This window comes from Apium graveolens, chromosome 10 (assembly GCF_009905375.1).
Source record: "Apium graveolens cultivar Ventura chromosome 10, ASM990537v1, whole genome shotgun sequence".
In the NCBI taxonomy this organism is placed as follows: Eukaryota; Viridiplantae; Streptophyta; class Magnoliopsida; order Apiales; family Apiaceae; genus Apium; species Apium graveolens.
The window spans coordinates 151853261-151871862 of record NC_133656.1 but is presented as its reverse complement, the minus strand read 5'-3'; the positions used below and the strand labels follow the sequence as shown (position 1 = coordinate 151871862).

At 31.5% G+C, this 18602-nt stretch overlaps 1 protein-coding gene across 1 annotated transcript; it reads right to left on the bottom strand.

Moving 5' to 3' along the window:
• Positions 1-4246: 4246 nt before the first annotated feature.
• On the bottom strand, positions 4247-5477 carry LOC141693254 (ERBB-3 BINDING PROTEIN 1-like). The gene is made up of 3 exons (XM_074498279.1): positions 5347-5477; positions 5159-5250; positions 4247-5052 (listed from the first exon to the last, which is right to left on the bottom strand). Exons 1-3 carry the CDS (start codon positions 5412-5414, stop codon positions 4847-4849), a joined length of 366 nt encoding a protein of 121 aa, XP_074354380.1. The 5' UTR covers positions 5415-5477; the 3' UTR covers positions 4247-4846.
• Between the last annotated feature and the right edge of the window lie 13125 nt (positions 5478-18602).

Genomic DNA, 18602 nt, shown 5'->3' with positions numbered 1-18602 from the left:
ACTGTTAAAATAACAAACCAAATACTTTTATTTTTTTCTAAAAATTTTGTCATATCACTAAAATATATTGATCTTAACATCCGTACGGTTGGATCATTAATAAATATTTTTAAAAAAATCGAAACATTAATACGATACTAAACACTAATTACAAGTACAAGTCAAAACACTGGTTGACTGTTAAAATAACAAATCGAATACATTTATTTTTTTCTAAATTGTTTGTCATATCACTAAAATATATAGATCTTAACATCCGTATGGTTGGATCATCTATAAATATTTTAAAAAAATCAAAACATGAATACGAGACTAAACACTAGTTACAAGTATTGTTCAAACAAGTGGTTGATTGTCAAAATAACAAACAAAATAAATTTATTTTTTTCTAAAATTTTTATCATGTCACTAAAATATATAGATATTAACATCCGTACGGTTGGATCATTCATAAATATTTTTTAAAAAATTGAAACATTAATATGAGACTAAACACTAGTTCTAAGTATTGTTCAAACAAGTGGTTGATTGTCAAAATAACAAACAAAATAAATTTATTTTTTTCTAAAATTTTTATCATGTCACTAAAATATATAAATATTAACATCCGTACGGTTGGATCATTCATAAATATTTTTTAAAAAATAAAACATTAATATGAGACTAAGCACTATTTACAAGTAAAGGTCAAAACACCGGTTGACTGTTAAAATAACAAACCAAATACATTTATTTTTTCTAAAACTTTTGTCATGTCACTAAAATATATAGATATTAACATCCGTACGGTTGGATCATTCATAAATATTTTTTAAAAATTAAAACATTAATATGAGACTAAGCACTAGTTACAAGTAAAGGTCAAAACACCGGTTGACTGTTAAAATAACAAACCAAATACATTTATTTTTTTCTAAAACTTTTGTCATGTCACTAAAATATATAGATCTTAACATCCGCACGGTTGGATCATTCATAAATATTTTTAAAAAAATTGAAACATAATATGAGACTAAACACTAGTTCTAAGTACTGTTCAAACAATTGGTTGATTGTTAAAATAACAAAACAAAATAAATTTATTTTTTTCTAAAATTTTTATCATGTCACTAAAATATATATATATATTAACATACGTACGGTTGGATCATTCATAAATATTTTTTAAAAATTGAAACATTAATATGAGACTAAACACTAGTTACAAGTAAAGGTTAAAACACCGGTTGACTGTTAAAATAACAAATCAAATACATTTATTTTTTTCTAAAAAATTTGTCATATTACTAAAATATATAGATATTAACATCCGTACGGTTGGATCATTCATAAATATTTTTTAAAAAATCGAAACATTAATATGGGAGAAATACTTGTCAAACTACTAGTTAACTGTTAAAATAGCCAACCAAATATATTTATTTTTTCTAAATTTTTTATTATATAACTTAAATATATAGATCTTGACATCCGTACGGTTGGATAATTTTTAAATAATTTCAAAAAATCGAAACACCGATCAGGAAATAAATACTAGTTACAAGTACTAGTCAAATCACTTGTTAATTATTAAAATATCAAATTAAAAAATTAATTTTTAATATCTGAATTTTTTCAAATTACTAAAATATATATTTTGACATTCATATAGTTCAATAATTTAAAAATATTTATAAAAAATCTGAATCAAATTCATAATAATTAAATATATATAAAATATATATTTTTTAATTTTTTTTTCGAGACGAGCCGAGCCGAGCTCGAGCCGAACATGTCAAAAGTTCGGCTCGAGCTCGTTTTCTTAACGAACACATTTTTGTGTTCGAGCTCGAGTTCGAACCCTTAACGAGCCGAGCCGAGCCGAGCCCTTAACGAGCCGAGCTCGAGCTTGTTCGCGAACGGCTCGGTTCGCGAACAGCTCTAACCCTAATAAAAAGCCTATAACTAAACCCTAATGAAAAGCTTATAAAAGCTGATCAAAAAGTGTATAGGCGTTACTGAATTTTTACTATCTACACACCTATATACACACCATTACCTATCTATCCGTTTAATTCTCATATTACCCTTTACCCTTTCTTCTCCGACACCATCTCATTCTCCTACGGCTACATCACAAACACCATCATTTTCGCATAAATAGAGGCTGAGTCCGGGTAGAAGGAGAAGACCAGGGGTGATATGGAATTATCACAAGTTATACAAGAGTGTGTACAGAAGAAGATTAACCGAATTGCCGTTGTGCAGAGAGGTGGTTGTAAAGGATTGTGGTAACACCATAGTCCTAACAATCAAATAATCCAGCAATGATAATGATAATAAATACTCCCTCCGTCCCGTTAAACGTTTCCTCTTTTGACTTTCAATACTGTTCACGATAAGCGATTGACTACTAATTTACGTCTAATCTATAATATTAGTGATCTCGTTGGATTCGTATTTATCAGAAATTTTTATATTTAATACTAATACGAATTTAAAGATATTAACAATTAAAAGTGTGCATTGGCAAACGTGTCCAACACAAATATGAAACGTGTTTAGGGACGGAGGGAGTATTAAATACGATTACAAAATTATCAATAACATAAAGTTTGCTAATTTTATCAGTTACACTGAAAATGAAGGAATTAGCGGTAATTACACATGTTCGTTGCCATCCGATAATCAACCAGGCACTATTCGATGTTTGCAGTAAATTGTAGTAGGAGCTGTAATTTTTGTTGATCGGGTTCAGCCGAAACAGATTAACACATTTGTTCGGCTTGGTTTTGCCAATTGCCTCTCTGGTATTGTGTTTCAGCCACTAGAGCTCCACATTGGTGTTTATTTACCCTTTAGAAGCGCACACGATATAGAGAGAAAAGGAAAGTATGATGCATTGTGCGCACTAGGTTTGCTTGTTGAAAGATTCACTCACAATTGTTCACAAGTTAGTGGTTCACTCAGTATCCTGAGTTACAAAATACTGACGAGGCCTTAAAATTACATGTATTGTTGATTTTGATTGCAAATCGTATTTTTGTAAAAAAATTAAAAAACAGAAAAATCGTAAACAAAGTTTAGAAAAGTGTTTTTTTTTATAATTATCTAAAAATGGTAAAAATTTTGATAATTTTTCTAAAAAGTTTAATCGTAAATTTTCAAGCAAAGTATAACTCATGAGTTAAAAATTGTTCTCATCATATAGCAAAATTATCAATCAATTCTTTGAAATCACAATATGCAACATATTTTTTCAAATTGATAACATAGCTAACTCAATCAATCTTGTGTGACATATAAGAGCGGAGATACGACATAATCAATTTTAACTTAATTTTTTTTATTATACACAAATCAGTATAACCGGAGTGGTTAATAATATTCAAACGCAATATGATAGCAACCTTCATAATTTTCAAAAAATTAAATATATCAAAGAGCTATTTTACTTCTATAGGTAAATATTCCTCTATAATTTTGGACACAAGAAACATGACATTTCTGTTAATATAGAAATAACATCATGTTTTGAAGATTCTTTAGGTAAACACTCTTTTATAACTTTCAACTCAAAAACATGACATTTTCATCAATATCAGAAACAAAATTATGCCTTAAATATTCTTCAAGATTCGGGCAAGAAGCCCTCAAACTATTATCACTTGATCTCAAATTTACTGAAAAATCCAAAAATCTGCTCATATATATGAAATTATTTAAACTTAAGTTGAAGTAATTTATCCACATGATCTGCCAATAAAAATATTAGTTATGAATGTAGTAAGAATTTTAGTTACTAACATATTCTGTGACAAGTACAGGCCCAAACCCAACCCAATCATTTTTTAAATATGAGTTACGTATTCTCCTTTTTTTAGTTGCTATTAATTTATATATTTTATTATCTTGAACTTTTGATAACATTTTCTTTTTTTGTATTTTTGAAAATTTTAAGTTAGTTTTTAATTTTTTTTTTTGAAACTACTCTTGAAATTTTCTCTAGAAAAATTTGTATGAATGCCCATACAATAACTTGGCTCGCAGCAGCCCCGTTCTTAGATGATCTCTTTGACTTGTATACAATGACTTCCCCGTTCTTAGATATTGCTTTCTTCTTCAATCTCTCATCTGGATAATCTCTTTGACTTGTTAACTGCATGCCTCGAAGCTGAACACTTGTGCACAAGTGTTCTATTTTTAACAAAAATAGGATTCGATTTTTTTAAATAGAATTTTTTACATCTATCAGCTATTTTTGCTCACATACACTTCTGCTCACATGTATCCGATCAGCTTTGGCTGAAACCGGCAATCCGGGAACTTCTGTTTAAAAAGAAAATTCTATTTTTGGAATTTTTCATTCAGACTTCTTCCAATCGATTACCGAACTACATAGGAACAAATGAATACAAATTCTGCTGAACACTCTTAATCACCTCTTTCTTGTTGGTTACTAAAACATTTTTCTTACAAGCCATACCCAACTGCAAGTTAATTTATGTACAAGGACCAGGCAATCTGGCACAGTGGGGATTCAGCATTCCATACCAACAAAAAGAGTTCATGAGCAACTTTGCCCGGTATAATGGAGTAGCTGTAAAAAGGTTAAGACTCAAAAGAACTATTCTTGCTGCGCACTGTCATTCGTTGGAGCATCAACAGACCCTGCCTCTTTTGATTCTTCACCTTTATCACCCTTCTTTCCTGCATTATAAAAAAAAACAAAAAACAAGTCCTAGTTTGCACTAGAAACACGTATTCTTTTTTCCTTTCTATTTTAGTAAATTGCTTATCTTAAAAAGAATAAGATTTAAAGTGATAAAATTTTCATAATATCAGCAGAAATGAACTTGGATATATCCTATCCATCGTGCCTATTCACCGTATCTTTCTTTTTCCTACCACCACCTTTCTTCTTTGTTCTAGTCCCAAGTGCTAACCAGGCATTAATTACAGGATCATCTACGGCTCTTGAAGGTTCCAACTCCTGCAAAGAGTGAGAAGTGATCCGGTCCGATCCATTTGGCATCAGCAGAACAGTGAACTTGATATGTGCAACGTAATCACCTGCACACAAGAAAAAAATCATCAGCCAGTAAAAATACAATAAAACAAATTAAGTTATATTTTAGGGTACATCTAATAATGATTCTGTATCACAATAAAGTCTTACCAGGTTTCTCATGAAGAACCGGATATGGTTGCAGAAGATCATGATTAACACACTCTACTAATCCAAGACGAGCTCGTTTCTCTTCCAAAGCCCTGTCAGACAACATTTTAGGATTCTATAGGTGATAATGATTAGATATATGAAAACAGGTTGTAACTTGCACATGTATATTTTAAAAAGTGACAAACCTTGCTGTGAATGGCATAATTGGAAACTTTTGACTAATCTCACTGAATATGAAACTTGATGCTTTCATTTTCAAGTGATAATTCTTGTCCAAAGCTCTTTTATAAATAGTTGTCTGCTTTTCATCCAACAACTTGGGCTGTAATGTTCAAGGATACCAAGGAGTAGTTTAGCATATATAACAATTACAGTACTTTCTACTACATTTAAAAGCTATAAATATATTCCTAAAGCAACAAACAACATTTCCAACAATCTCCTAAATTTTCCTCCAACAACAATTTCGTACAATTAATTTCACTCCTAAAAACTTAGGGACTGTTACAGAAAAGTTTTCTAGTTTTCTATCTCTAAATTTTCCAAAATTTTATGAGTTTCCCTTTTCTTAGAAAACCAGTGAAAACAAGGAAAAAATATGTCCCAAATATAAGAAATGAGATTTGATTAGTTTTCTATTTTTTCAGTTTCATATATATGTATTTATACATTTAACATATAACTAATATATTTTTTTCCTGAATAACATATAACCAATAATTATATACAATATTTTTGTGTATATTACTAACAATTTAAAATATTTTCTCTATGTTTTATAATAATACATATAATCTATAAATTTAAGTATAAAAAATACTTAACTTCTAACCAGTTCACGTAGGATTAACTTATCTTAATGAATTAAATTACCATTTCCTGATAAAAAAAAGTACCATGAACTTGTTTTAAATGCATGTTTACATGATTATACATATAATTTTTTTAAAACAAATGAATGTAGCCTAGATTTACAGTAACCAGTGGAGTGGGTTATGTTTGGGTTAGGAGTTTGATTAGGAGTTGTTAGAGATGCTCTAATATCCTCAATTTAAGCAGATATAATCAATCAATACTCCATTAGCTTTAATTATACCAGTAAATGACGAGATAGGACCTATCTAAAATTAAGCTGAGAACATTTTAAGAACTCGTGCTTTTTTTAGACAAACACAAACAATAAATTTGTATCAATTTCATGTATCGTACTATAATGAAAGTGATATATTTTATTCCATATTAGAGAAATCAATCTCACCTTCCCTTCTCCTGTGCTGGTGACAATGTCAATTGCATAAACTTCTGGGGGTGTATTCATTTCAGATTTTAAAAAATTGAAAATAATCCATGAATTTTAAAAGATTTTCACTGATTTTAATTGTTCGTGGATTTTGTCGGAGTTGATAGAAAAATCTTGCAGAGTCTTGCTGATTTTGTGAAGTTTTCCTGAAATCATTCAAAATCTCATTTATTTTAAAGAGATTTCAAAAGATTAAAAATGAACTAGCAAATCCATCAAAATCCACCACTTTTTCAAATAAAAAAAAATCTACCGACTTTTGAATACCATCAGATTTTGATGGATTTTTAAAAATCCAAATTGAATACCGTCAGATTTGAGTCGACTTTTTAAAATCTAAATTAAATACACTCAGATTTTGATAGACTTTTTCTAATCTCTATTGAATACCATCAGATTTTAAAGGATTTTTTAAAATTCAAATTGAATACCTCTTGATTTCAAAAATCCAAAAAAATCCTTTAAAATCTTGATTGAATACACCCCTCTTCATTCTCCTCAAACTCTGCGGTGTCAACTTTTGTATCAGGGTTTGAAACACTCAAGACAACTTTGTTTCCATCAATCACAAACTGTTTGAGTTGATGACTAAGAACGCCTTCAACAATTTTACTGTCATAGGCAGTGGCAACCTTTTGAATCGCTTCAGACACATCTATGTTCTGCCTCAGCAATAAAATGTATTAAATATTACCAAAGAGAGATGAAGGAGTTTTATTCGAATACTAAATCTAACGAATCCTGAAAAGTTGTAGCATTAGCAAATTATCAGGTACGAATAAAAACAAAAGCAACTCAAAGTGAATCAAACAAATCAAAAATTGTAGCAAATGAGATATAGAATTGCTTCTCATGCACAGTAAGCATCAGCAATCCACAAAAGATGCACAGATAATGTCAGCATCCAAATATCTTACAAAACCAAAACAAAGATACATAGAGAGTAGTTAGTACACAATACTTGACTGTTGACCATATTTCTCAGAGCACCAAGATATCACCTAGGATTCCGGTGCCTAGATTTGAATCAGTTGTGCACTGACATTGAGCCAGTGTAAAATAGAAAGAAAGATGATAACAATCACTTCATTCTACTATCAGAAAAAGAAAACTAGGAATTCTGGTATGGGAACTGAATGCCCTGCTCACCCCGAGGTTTATCCAAGAACAGATACTACTTGTCAGCTACAGACCTATCCCTTCTTTATAAGGGAGAAAAAAAATTGAATAGGGGGAAAGAAGCATGAAATCTATCACTGTAACTATGACTATATGTGGCTTCACGGGATATAAAATTCCATAGCCAGCACTAGTGCAGACTGGACTTTTAGCGTCGGTTAAAACAACACTACGGCGTCGGTCAAGTGGCGAAGTAAGTGTGGGAGACGCTATAGGTATTGACCTATAACGTCGGTTAAACGAGCGACACAGAAACATTAATTGCGTCGGTTAAACGACACACGTCATAGGTTAATCAACCGACGCTGTAGATTGACTTATAGCGTCGGTGTTATATATATAACCGACGCTATTTGTCGCATTGCAATGCGTCGGTTGGACAAAATGCCGACACTTTTGGTTTGATTATTTGCGTCGGTTATATCCAATGCCGACGCTATTGGTTCTCACCTGTTGCGTCGGTTCACTAAAATGCCGATGCACTTGCTTGTCACCTGTTGCGCTGGTTCGCCTGTTTGTTAACCGACGCTATTGCTTCTCACCAAATGCATCAGTTAGCATAAATGCCGACACACTTGCTTTTCATTTATAGCGTCGGTTAGCTAGAATGCCGACGCTTTTTGCCACTGAAAAATTATGTTTTTTCCTGTTTTTTATTGATATTTTATATATTTTCTGTAAACCTGTTTCATTATACAATTAATACTAAAATCCCAAAAATACTATACAACAAAAAATTAAATTGTACAACTTAAAAATTTTATATTACAATAAATTTAGAAAATTTAAATATACCAATCTTGGAAGAAAAGTATATATTGAATTACAAATACCATCCAACTCTTTCTATTATGGTTCACTTACAGATAAAATAACACATAATGTATCTCCCCAAACTAGTACTTCAAAATCTTCAAGTCCCCCTTTTCTTTCTGTAAATCGAGATCGCAAAACTACATATTGTCTTTTGACACGAACATGAGATGCTTTTAAATGCTAGACCATCCGTTCTCATTTTTCTCTGAAATGTTCAATAAAAAATAAATTCACAATCATGCAAATTATAACCAACACGAAGATTCTATATTTCAGTTAAATGTTTGAAATTGGAAGGTAAGAAATGCTTTTATGCTTCTCCACACATATTGTAAACAAATAAAATCAACCAACACATTTAATTATAAAATGGTTATATGCTTCTATCAAGTACTTATAGCATAAATGGAGGATCTAAATATTAAAAGAAATTACCTTGTTAGAAACATTCTAAAGTAAAAAATTGTGCCCAAAGCTCTTGTATCTCTTTAATTTCCTTTTTGGTATAGTTCCTTGAACCAAGACCCTTCAAAATATGAAAGACAAAGTAAAAAAAAAATCTTTATTTGATCAATATTTGTAAAATAATGTTGAGATTATTTTTCTTACCACTTTCCAATTTATGGTGGAATTTTTTTGAGAAAGCATGATTATGTCATGCATGTACCTCATAACGAAAAAACCACACTCCGTGCCTCCTTCTTGTTGAGGACACTACACATAAAGCAACATCATTTTTCAAGTTATGTATAAAAAAACAAAAAAAAAGATCAAACATGTAAACAAGTAATACCTGAACCTCAGAATGATGCCAGAGAAATTCTTTTCTATTATTCATTAATCCACCTTCTCGTATGTATAATTTATACACCCCGTGAATTAAGCATACATCATTATTCACATTTATTATGAAATTAGAACAATTCATTATGCAAAACTAAAATTCATATTTAACTTACGTCAGGGCAGGTGTTGCCAAGCGTATTTTCCGTTCTTGTTTCAATGGATCAAACACATATATAACACTTTCCTTGAGATAAAACAGGAGCAATATCCAATGGTTGCTACAATGATACAAACATATGTAATAAATATTTTGGATTACACTAGTAATAAAATTAGTGATATAGACTTATTTTGTTCGTACTCTTGGATGTATGGTGCTAAGATAAAAGGTTTTCTTTTATTTTCTACTAAAACATTTGTCATGTAATCAGCTGCTTCCCGTTGACGTTAATAGTCACGATTATGTGTTATGGCTAATCGCCCCGTAGTATGACTTCTTTATATCTCGCGATGTGATAGAATTTCCCCTTTCAAATTCTGTTGATGAAGCTTCTACAGATACCCCGCTATTCTGCACAGTGCTCTTGTCATCTTGACATTTTATGTAGAAAGTATACCCATTAACATCAAATGCTTGGTAAGATCTCACGGGTATGTCAGGGCCATATGCTAACCATTTTAGCGTATTGGAAATGATGGAATGATTTTCTGAATATTGAGACATCACTCGATTTTTAAACCATTTACGAAACGATCGGTTGTGTTCACTTGTAACCCATTTTCCACTCTTAGAAGGATGTATTTGTCGAATCTCGACTATGTACTCTTGTAAGTAAGGATTAACTTCTGTCATGTGTTGCAATACAAAGAGATGGGCTCTATCAAACATTTCGGCACTGGGAGAGATCATTTTGTGGCCCAATGTCCCCTGTCCTTGAAGTCTTCCTTCGTGACGAGATCTTGGAATTCCAACTGAATCAGTAGATGCTAAATAGTCTGTGCAAAATTCAATGGTCTCTTCAACCGAATATCCTTCAACTATGCTGGCTTCAGGTAGATATCGATTTCTCACATATGCTTTTAAGATACACAAGAATCTCTCAAAAGGATACATTTGACGCAAATATAAAGGACCACAAATTTTAATCTCCTTCACAAGATGCATAACTAAATGGACCATAATGTCAAAGAATGAGTGTAGGAAATACATTTCAAATTCACAAAGTGTGACAATAATATCAGCTTGCAACTTATCCAATGTCATGGGATCAATGACCTTACTGTTTATAGCATTAAAAAAGTAACACAGTTTTGTGATAACCACTCTCACATGCTTTGGTAATATGCCTCGAATTGCAATCGGTAGTAGATGTTGCATTAATACGTGACAATCATGTGACTTCATACCGACCAGCTTCAAATCTTTCATTGAGACAGAATTTTTAGGGTTTGAGGAATATCCAGATGGAACTTTCACGCCAGATAAACACTCACAAAAGCTAATTTTCTCTTTCCTTGACAAAGTATAACACGCTGGAGGTAGATATGCACGTTTACCAGATTGTTGTGGTGCTAACTCTGTTTGTACACCCATCTCTTGCAGGTCTAATCTGGCTTTCACCCCATCCTTTGTCTTACCAGGTATATTCAAAAGTGTTCCGGTAATGCTTTCACAGACATTTTTTTCGATATGCATAAAATCAAGACAGTGTCTAACTTGCAAGTGCTCCCAATATGGTAGATCCCAAAATATAGATCTTTTCTTCCAAATGCTACTGGTGGTTGGCTTTTTATACATCTTCCCAAGTACAACATCAATATTTTTTACTCGTTCAAACACCTCCTTCCCGGTTAAAGGCAATCGAGCCACTCGAGTCTCGATAGTCCCATCAAAAGACCTTTTCCTCTTGAGATAAGGGTGAGCAAGGGGAAGAAATGTACGATGACCCATGTATATATTTTTTTTGCAATTTTTTAGACGAATGTCAATCGTAGCTTCTTCACAAATCGGACATGCATTAGCTCCTTTAATACTGTACCCTGAAAGGTTTCCATAGCCAGGAAAATCACTTATGGTGCAAAAAATCATGGCACGCATGGTAAAATTTTCTTGGTTGTATGCATCATACACCCTCTCTCCTTGATCCCACAATAACTTTAGATCTTCAATAAGTGGCCGCAGATATACATCTATGTTATTTCCGGCTTCTTTAGGACCGGGGATTAGCAATGTCAACATGATATACTTGCGTTTCATGCATAACCAAGGAGGCAAGTTATAAATCGTTAGAAGAACTGGCCAAGTGCTATGTTGAGAGCTTAGAGTGCGATATGGGTTCATGCCATCTGCACAAAGTCCAAGTCGAATATTTCTAGCTTCTTGACCAAATTCCGGGAACTTTTCATCAACGGTTCTCCACTGTGGAGAGTCAGCAGGGTGTCAGAGCATCCCATCTAATTTTCTTCCTTCCATGTGCCACCTCATAAGCTTTGCATCGTTCACATTTGCAAACATACGTTTAAATCATTCCACAATGGGAAAATACCGTAAAACCTTCACAGGAGGCCTCTTCTTGTGACTAGTAGAAGAATTACTTCCCTCCCGCTTATACCTAGAGGCTCCGCATTTTGGACATGTGTGCAGATGTTCATGCTCATTTTGAAATAACACACAATCATTAGGACATGCATGTATCTTTTTTACATTCATACCCATCAGACACAGTATCTTTTTTGCCTCATAGGTGGAAGTGGGAAGCTCGTTATTTGGTGGAAGCATTTCTGATAGAAGTTTTAGCATTTCCGTGAAACTCTTATCACTCCACCCGTTCTTTACTTTGAGCTTACACAACCTCAAGGTTGTTGATAACCTAGTAAAACGATCAGTGCACCCTGGATAGAGAAGTTTTTTGGAATCATCAACCAAGTTCTCAAGAACTTTCGGTTGGTGCATTAAAAGATCTTCAACATCATGGATCATCTCATCAACCATATCATTTTCCTCATCATCTTCTTTATTGATAGGAATACTATCTCTATTACTTCCATAATCATCATCAGGTTTATTTGTATTTTCAGAATATATTCCTTCGCCATGCCAAATCCACTTAGTATAATTATTCATGAAACCACGCCGAAATAGATGATCACGCACTGTCATAACACTAGGATACTTTTTTAAATTAAAACAATCACGACATGGACAGGTGATCATGTCTTCTTTTCTTAATTCCATTTTCTTTTTCTTTACATTTAGCTCCGCACATTCAATGAACTTGTCAACTCCATCAACATACTCTTGTGATATACGTGGTATTTTGTACATCCATGTATGACGATCCATTTTAGATTTCTAAAAAATATACAAAAGACAAGGCAACATTTATTAATATATCTTTTTTGTTAGACTAATTAATTTAGACTTTATGCTTGAATGTATATTATTAGAATAGGTAGTTGGTTGGCATACGACGATGGCATAGCACATACACTAAGGCAGACAATCAGATACACTATACAAACAAGAAAAATTCAGATTATAAATTTACAAGATTCACCAAACAATACATACAAGCATAGTAGATTTATATTTCCCACCAGATGCCTAATATTTGCAATGGGTAATAAGGTATAAAATCATACTTTTAAGCAATAAACTCAAACAAAATAAATAGAATAAAAATATGATTACCAAGAATACAAAATCTTATACTTTTAATTGGATGCTAGCAAATTAAGAATACAAACCAGTTAATGTCGACCATTTATATATACATACAAACCCCTTAAATATACACAAAAAACTCAATTAAAAAATCAAAACTTAATTGAACTCCATATACATACCTGCAATAGATGTGTACTGAGTACAACCCAATTAGCAGACCCGCAAAAGAACTGATGCCCGATTTCGGAGACGTAAGTAGAATCAGATTCTCTATCTACAAGAAGAATTTCGTAATTAAGTTAAACAACTAATCGAGCATCAAAAGTTCAAAACCCTAGATTATACATACATATACATACAAACATAAGTGTGTGTGTATTACAGTAATATGTTTACAGAAACACGTAGATTAAACATAGTAGAATTCGAACCAGTAATCTCATAGAAGACCTCTGTCTCGCTCTATCTCTCTCTCAACTAAGTCCGAGAGATAGAGATTAACCGCGGGGAAGAAGAACAGAGGGGTGTCTGTTCTGCTTTGGTAATAAAAACAATTTTTTTTAAAATATTTAAAATATTTATAGACTTACTTTAAAACAATACTTGTTTGTGCTAATTATATACCAATATTCTTCAAAAAATTAATTATATTTTTCATTTATTTATTAAAGATATCAAATAACTGCTAACATTTAAAATTATTAAATTACATAATTACTAATTATATTTCTAAAAATATCATAATCTATATTTTAAAACCCGACAATAACTATAGATAAATAAATATACCCGTAACATACATATATATATGACAATGCTTTTATAAATATTATTTATTAGTTTCTTTGTAATAAGTTAGTTATTTTCAAAAAAAAATTCGAATTTTTTTTAAAAAAATACTCCCTTGGAGATTACTTAATCGCACAATACTTGTACATATCTATTTTCTACACAATTATATGATTAATTTTCATTATAATATATAATATAATTAATATAGCTAAATATGAAAATTATGACTTATGTTTTAAAAAAAATTATAGAAGATTTTTTCAAAAAAAACGTGTATTATGAACACAGTTGGGGGAGTAATTGCATTAAGTGCATTATCCACTGATTGTTAACACCTATGTATTTATTTATATAAAATTAAAATTTCAATTAATTTTCAAAAATTGAAAAATAATATTTCAAATCTACTAAATTAACATTTAAATTAATTAGTTAATTTATTGTTTTTGGTGAAATATCAATTCTTTTGTAACTATAAAATTATTTTATTTAATTTCTTTTATATTTTAAAAGTATTTAGAGTTTAGTATATCATAGATATTTAATTTTTTACTATTTTTTAATGATTTTAATAATTTCCCATCCATAATTTATGAATTTTATTTCATATTTTATAATTATACTTAAAATTTTTATTACTTCAATTTTTTCTTTGAATTATTTAAAAAAAAAATCACAACCTATAGCGTCAGCATTCAGAAGACGACGCTTTAAACCAAATCTACAGCGTCGGTAATTAAACGCCGACGCTCAAACCAAATTTGTAGCGTCGACATTTACAAGCCGACTCTTTAAACCAAACCTACAGCGTCGGCATTTTAAATGCCGATGCTGTACGTAGAAGCTATAGCATCGGCATTATAAAGACCGACGCTATATAGGATTTTTTGCATCGGCGTTTTAAAGCCCGACGCTACAGATGGTCAAAACTGGCGGTTGTATCAAAGACCGACGCAACAGATCATGCACAAATGCCCTAAGGCGTCGGTTAAAGTAACAACCGATGCTTGAAGTGTGTTTAAGCGTCGGATCTATATTTAACCGATGCAAAAAGTGCGACGCAGAAGGACCTTTCTGTACTAGTGCAGTTAGTGTCTTTTTCATGTAGAGTCATGCTGACATTCCGAAGGGTTCCATGGAAAATTAAAATTGTACCTATGATGCTCTTGAAAAAAAATAAAAGAAATACAACCATAGGAGTTTGAACTAAACATCATAGACATGTTCAAGGATTTAGAAGCTTAAAATCCTATTATATTTGGAGGCATTTTGTGTTAAAACAGAGGCACGTGACAAGTAACCATATTTGTATACCTTCATTGGGGAAAAAAATAACTACAAGGAAAGAATCATGTCTTCTATCAGTGTAACTATTATAATATGTGGCTTCACAGGAAGTAAGATTCCATAGCCAGTCGGTATCTTCTTCATGTAGAGGCATGCTGAAATTCTAAAGGAGTTATATTGAAAGCTCAAAACCTTTGACACATTTAAAAAACTAAAAGAGATGCAACAGGTATGGTGGTTCTAACTAAACATAATGGAAATGTTCAAGGATTTAGAAAATATGAAATAAAAGCACGTGATAAGCTACAGCCTACATGTCATTCCACAACTCCGAGGGGAGGAAAATTTAACTATGAGAAACAAAGCATGACTATGACAATATGTGACTTCACTCACTACTAGAAATTTGTCAATAGACATCGCTTATTAGTCGATGTCTATTTAAAATCCAAGCGATGTCTTTGCATGCGATGAGAAAGGTAGGTGCATTACACATCGCTTATTAGCCGATGTCTATACCCAGTTTAGACATCCTTTTTCTTAGCAATGTGATGTATTTTTCTTCGATGTATACCTTCACTATGGTTTCAGTTATTCATTCATATGTCATGTATATCATTTTAAACTTATTACATATAAAGCAATATGATACATTAACATCGAAAAACTTATTAAACTGACGTGTAACTTAACATATTACATCAGTATTTTATCAGAAGCGATGTCGTACCTTTCTTTTTTTAATGAAACCGATGTCTTTGTGTGTATTTAACATCAGTTCTTTCAAAATGTGATATCTATTATATTGTTTTACATCAGTCATTTCTTGTGAGCTGATATATGTGCCTGCTTATGACATCAGTTTATTGTATGAAATGTCTTATTTGACTACATTTTACATCAGTTATTTTGTTCATGAAGTGATGTTTGTTTATTTTTTTTTATTCATGAATCCCCTGTTTCAATCAAATGCCCAAAACCCAAACAAGAGTCATCCAAAAACATACCAACTGCCATTTTACCATTCCAAAACTAACCAAACCAAAACAAACGCAAAAACAAACATACATTCATTGATTTACCATAGATTATACCAAGTACGTACATATATCCACCACCAACCAAACTTCATAATACAAATAAACTACATAACTACAAAAGCAAGTACTAGACATCCACCATCGATTATTTACATAGTTCATCCCAAACAGAAATTTACCAACTAAAGTTCCCCCATTATATTTATCAACTAAAGTCCCCCCATTATATTTATCAACAGTACTGGAGGTAAAATTCCATAGCCAGTTAGAATCTTCTTCATGTAGGGTCATGCTGGCAATCGAAGGGGTTGCATTGATAGAAAAAATTGCACCTACTATGCACTTGAAACATAACTCAAAAAGATACACAATGATAGGAGTTCTTATTAAACATGATGGACAAATTTTAAGGATATAGAAACAAAAATCCTCACAATACTTGAGGTATTATGTGTTAAAACAAGAAGCACGTGATGAGTAACACATCTTTGCACTTCTTTAAAGATAAAAAAAAATTAACTGAAAGGAAAAGTGCATGACATTTTTTCAGTGTAACCATAAATGAATTAAAATTTCAAGGCCAATCAGCATCTTCGATGTAGAGTTATGCTAACCATCTGGAGGAGTTATATAGGAAGCTGAAAATTTTATTGACGCAATGAAAAAAACTGAACATATACTACCATTGAGTCTAACTGAACATGCTGGACAAGTGAGCTGGAGGAAAAAGAAAGAAATGTAATGACAATCACGACAATCTTCTAGCAGAAGACAAAATGACTAGCAACAAAAGAGCACAGTTTTGGCATGGAACTGGAAGGCCTACTGACTGTTAATAAAAAAATCACATTAGGTCATGATCAATAAAAAGACATCTTTCCACTCAAAAAAACAAGACATGTAAAATATAGTATAAATATAACTTTTATTTGAATAATTTAAAATATTAAGATAATTCAAAATATTTGTACAATGTTATCTTGATCAATTAATATTATCGATCTAAAAAAATTCTTTTTAAAAAGCTAGTTTTTTTAAGTGAAAAATGAAAAATAAATTGATTTAATATATCATAGTATAGTTTTAACAAATCTCGTGAGATCTCATTTCAAATTCCAAATATTCTTAAAATTACACTACAAGAAAAATATCCATAGACATCGGTTTTTGGCCGATGTCTATGCTGTTTGGCAACCGATGTTGATGTCGGTGATGTCTATTCTAGACATCGGCCATAACCCGATGTCTTTACTTGCTTAGACATCATTTCTGGCAAAAAAACTGATGTTCATGCATATTGTTTTTACAAAAAATGTTAGAAATAAATAATTTAATAAATTAATTACACCTATTACAACAAATTAAACATATAATGAGCTATGTTTTTTCCACATAGACATCAAATATTTTCATTTAGGTGATGTAAAATCAGATATTAAACATCGATTTATTTAGTAAAAGGTGATGTCTATGTTGGCACTTAGACATTAGTTTTATCACAAACAAAGTGATCTCTATGTTCTGTTTAGACTTGAACATGTCAGTCTTTGACATTAATTTTTTAGGAAAAAGCGATGTATATCAAATTTTTTGACATTAGTTTTTCTTTGCTAAAAGTGATGTACAATTGCCTTTGAGACATCAGTATTTATATATTAAAAGTGATGTACAATTTTTTTTTTCTATTTAAATGATGAACTAACTAAACACTTATATTCAATAACATAAATATCAAGTATCTAGTTTTATTACAGAATCGTTCAAAACCAAACTATTGTTATATGCTTTCTAAGCCATGCTTGCTAACATAAATATCGAGAATATAGTGTCTTAGCTAGGCCATCCCCTGCTAACAGCTATACCGGAAACAGTGTAAGCAGCAACCCATAAGTTATATTGATATTATGTAAGTTATGGAGGACTATTTTATCAAGTCAGAGAGATTACTATCTGGACCTCTTCATATATTGTTGCTTGTTATTACAGAATTTCCTCTTGACTGGAACTAAGCTATTACTTGCGGATAATGATATCAAGTTGAGCAATTGACAAAAAGGTAATGTTATCTACAAGTCCAAAGGATGAAGAAATGAGCTACTGAGTGTGTTGGCATGCATATGCAACTACCAAATGTTTTTAATCTTATGGGATTGAAATTTTTTGATAAATGTAAAAGATTAACTTAAGCTCATGATTTCAGAAGAGGCATGTTCTTCAATCTGAATCAACTTGTGACCTATAAAACAAAAATATTCTACAGATGTACTCTAGAAACACCCAGTTCTCTAACAATATTAAGATATAAGATTACAAGGAAGATAGGGAATGTCTCAAAAATAGTATTGTCGTTAACCATGTTCTAATCCCATCATCCAAACAGCACATTAGTTGGATAAGAGGCTTTGTCACTATGAACTACTAATTCAACAAAATAACAGGGCCAGCCACATAACTCTCAAACGAGATCAGATTCTATTTATAAAGAGCAGTGAATACATATTATATCCAACCAATAACATCTACCACCAAAGTTCAAGTCACCAACATATCAAGTAACATCCAGATAGTTATTGT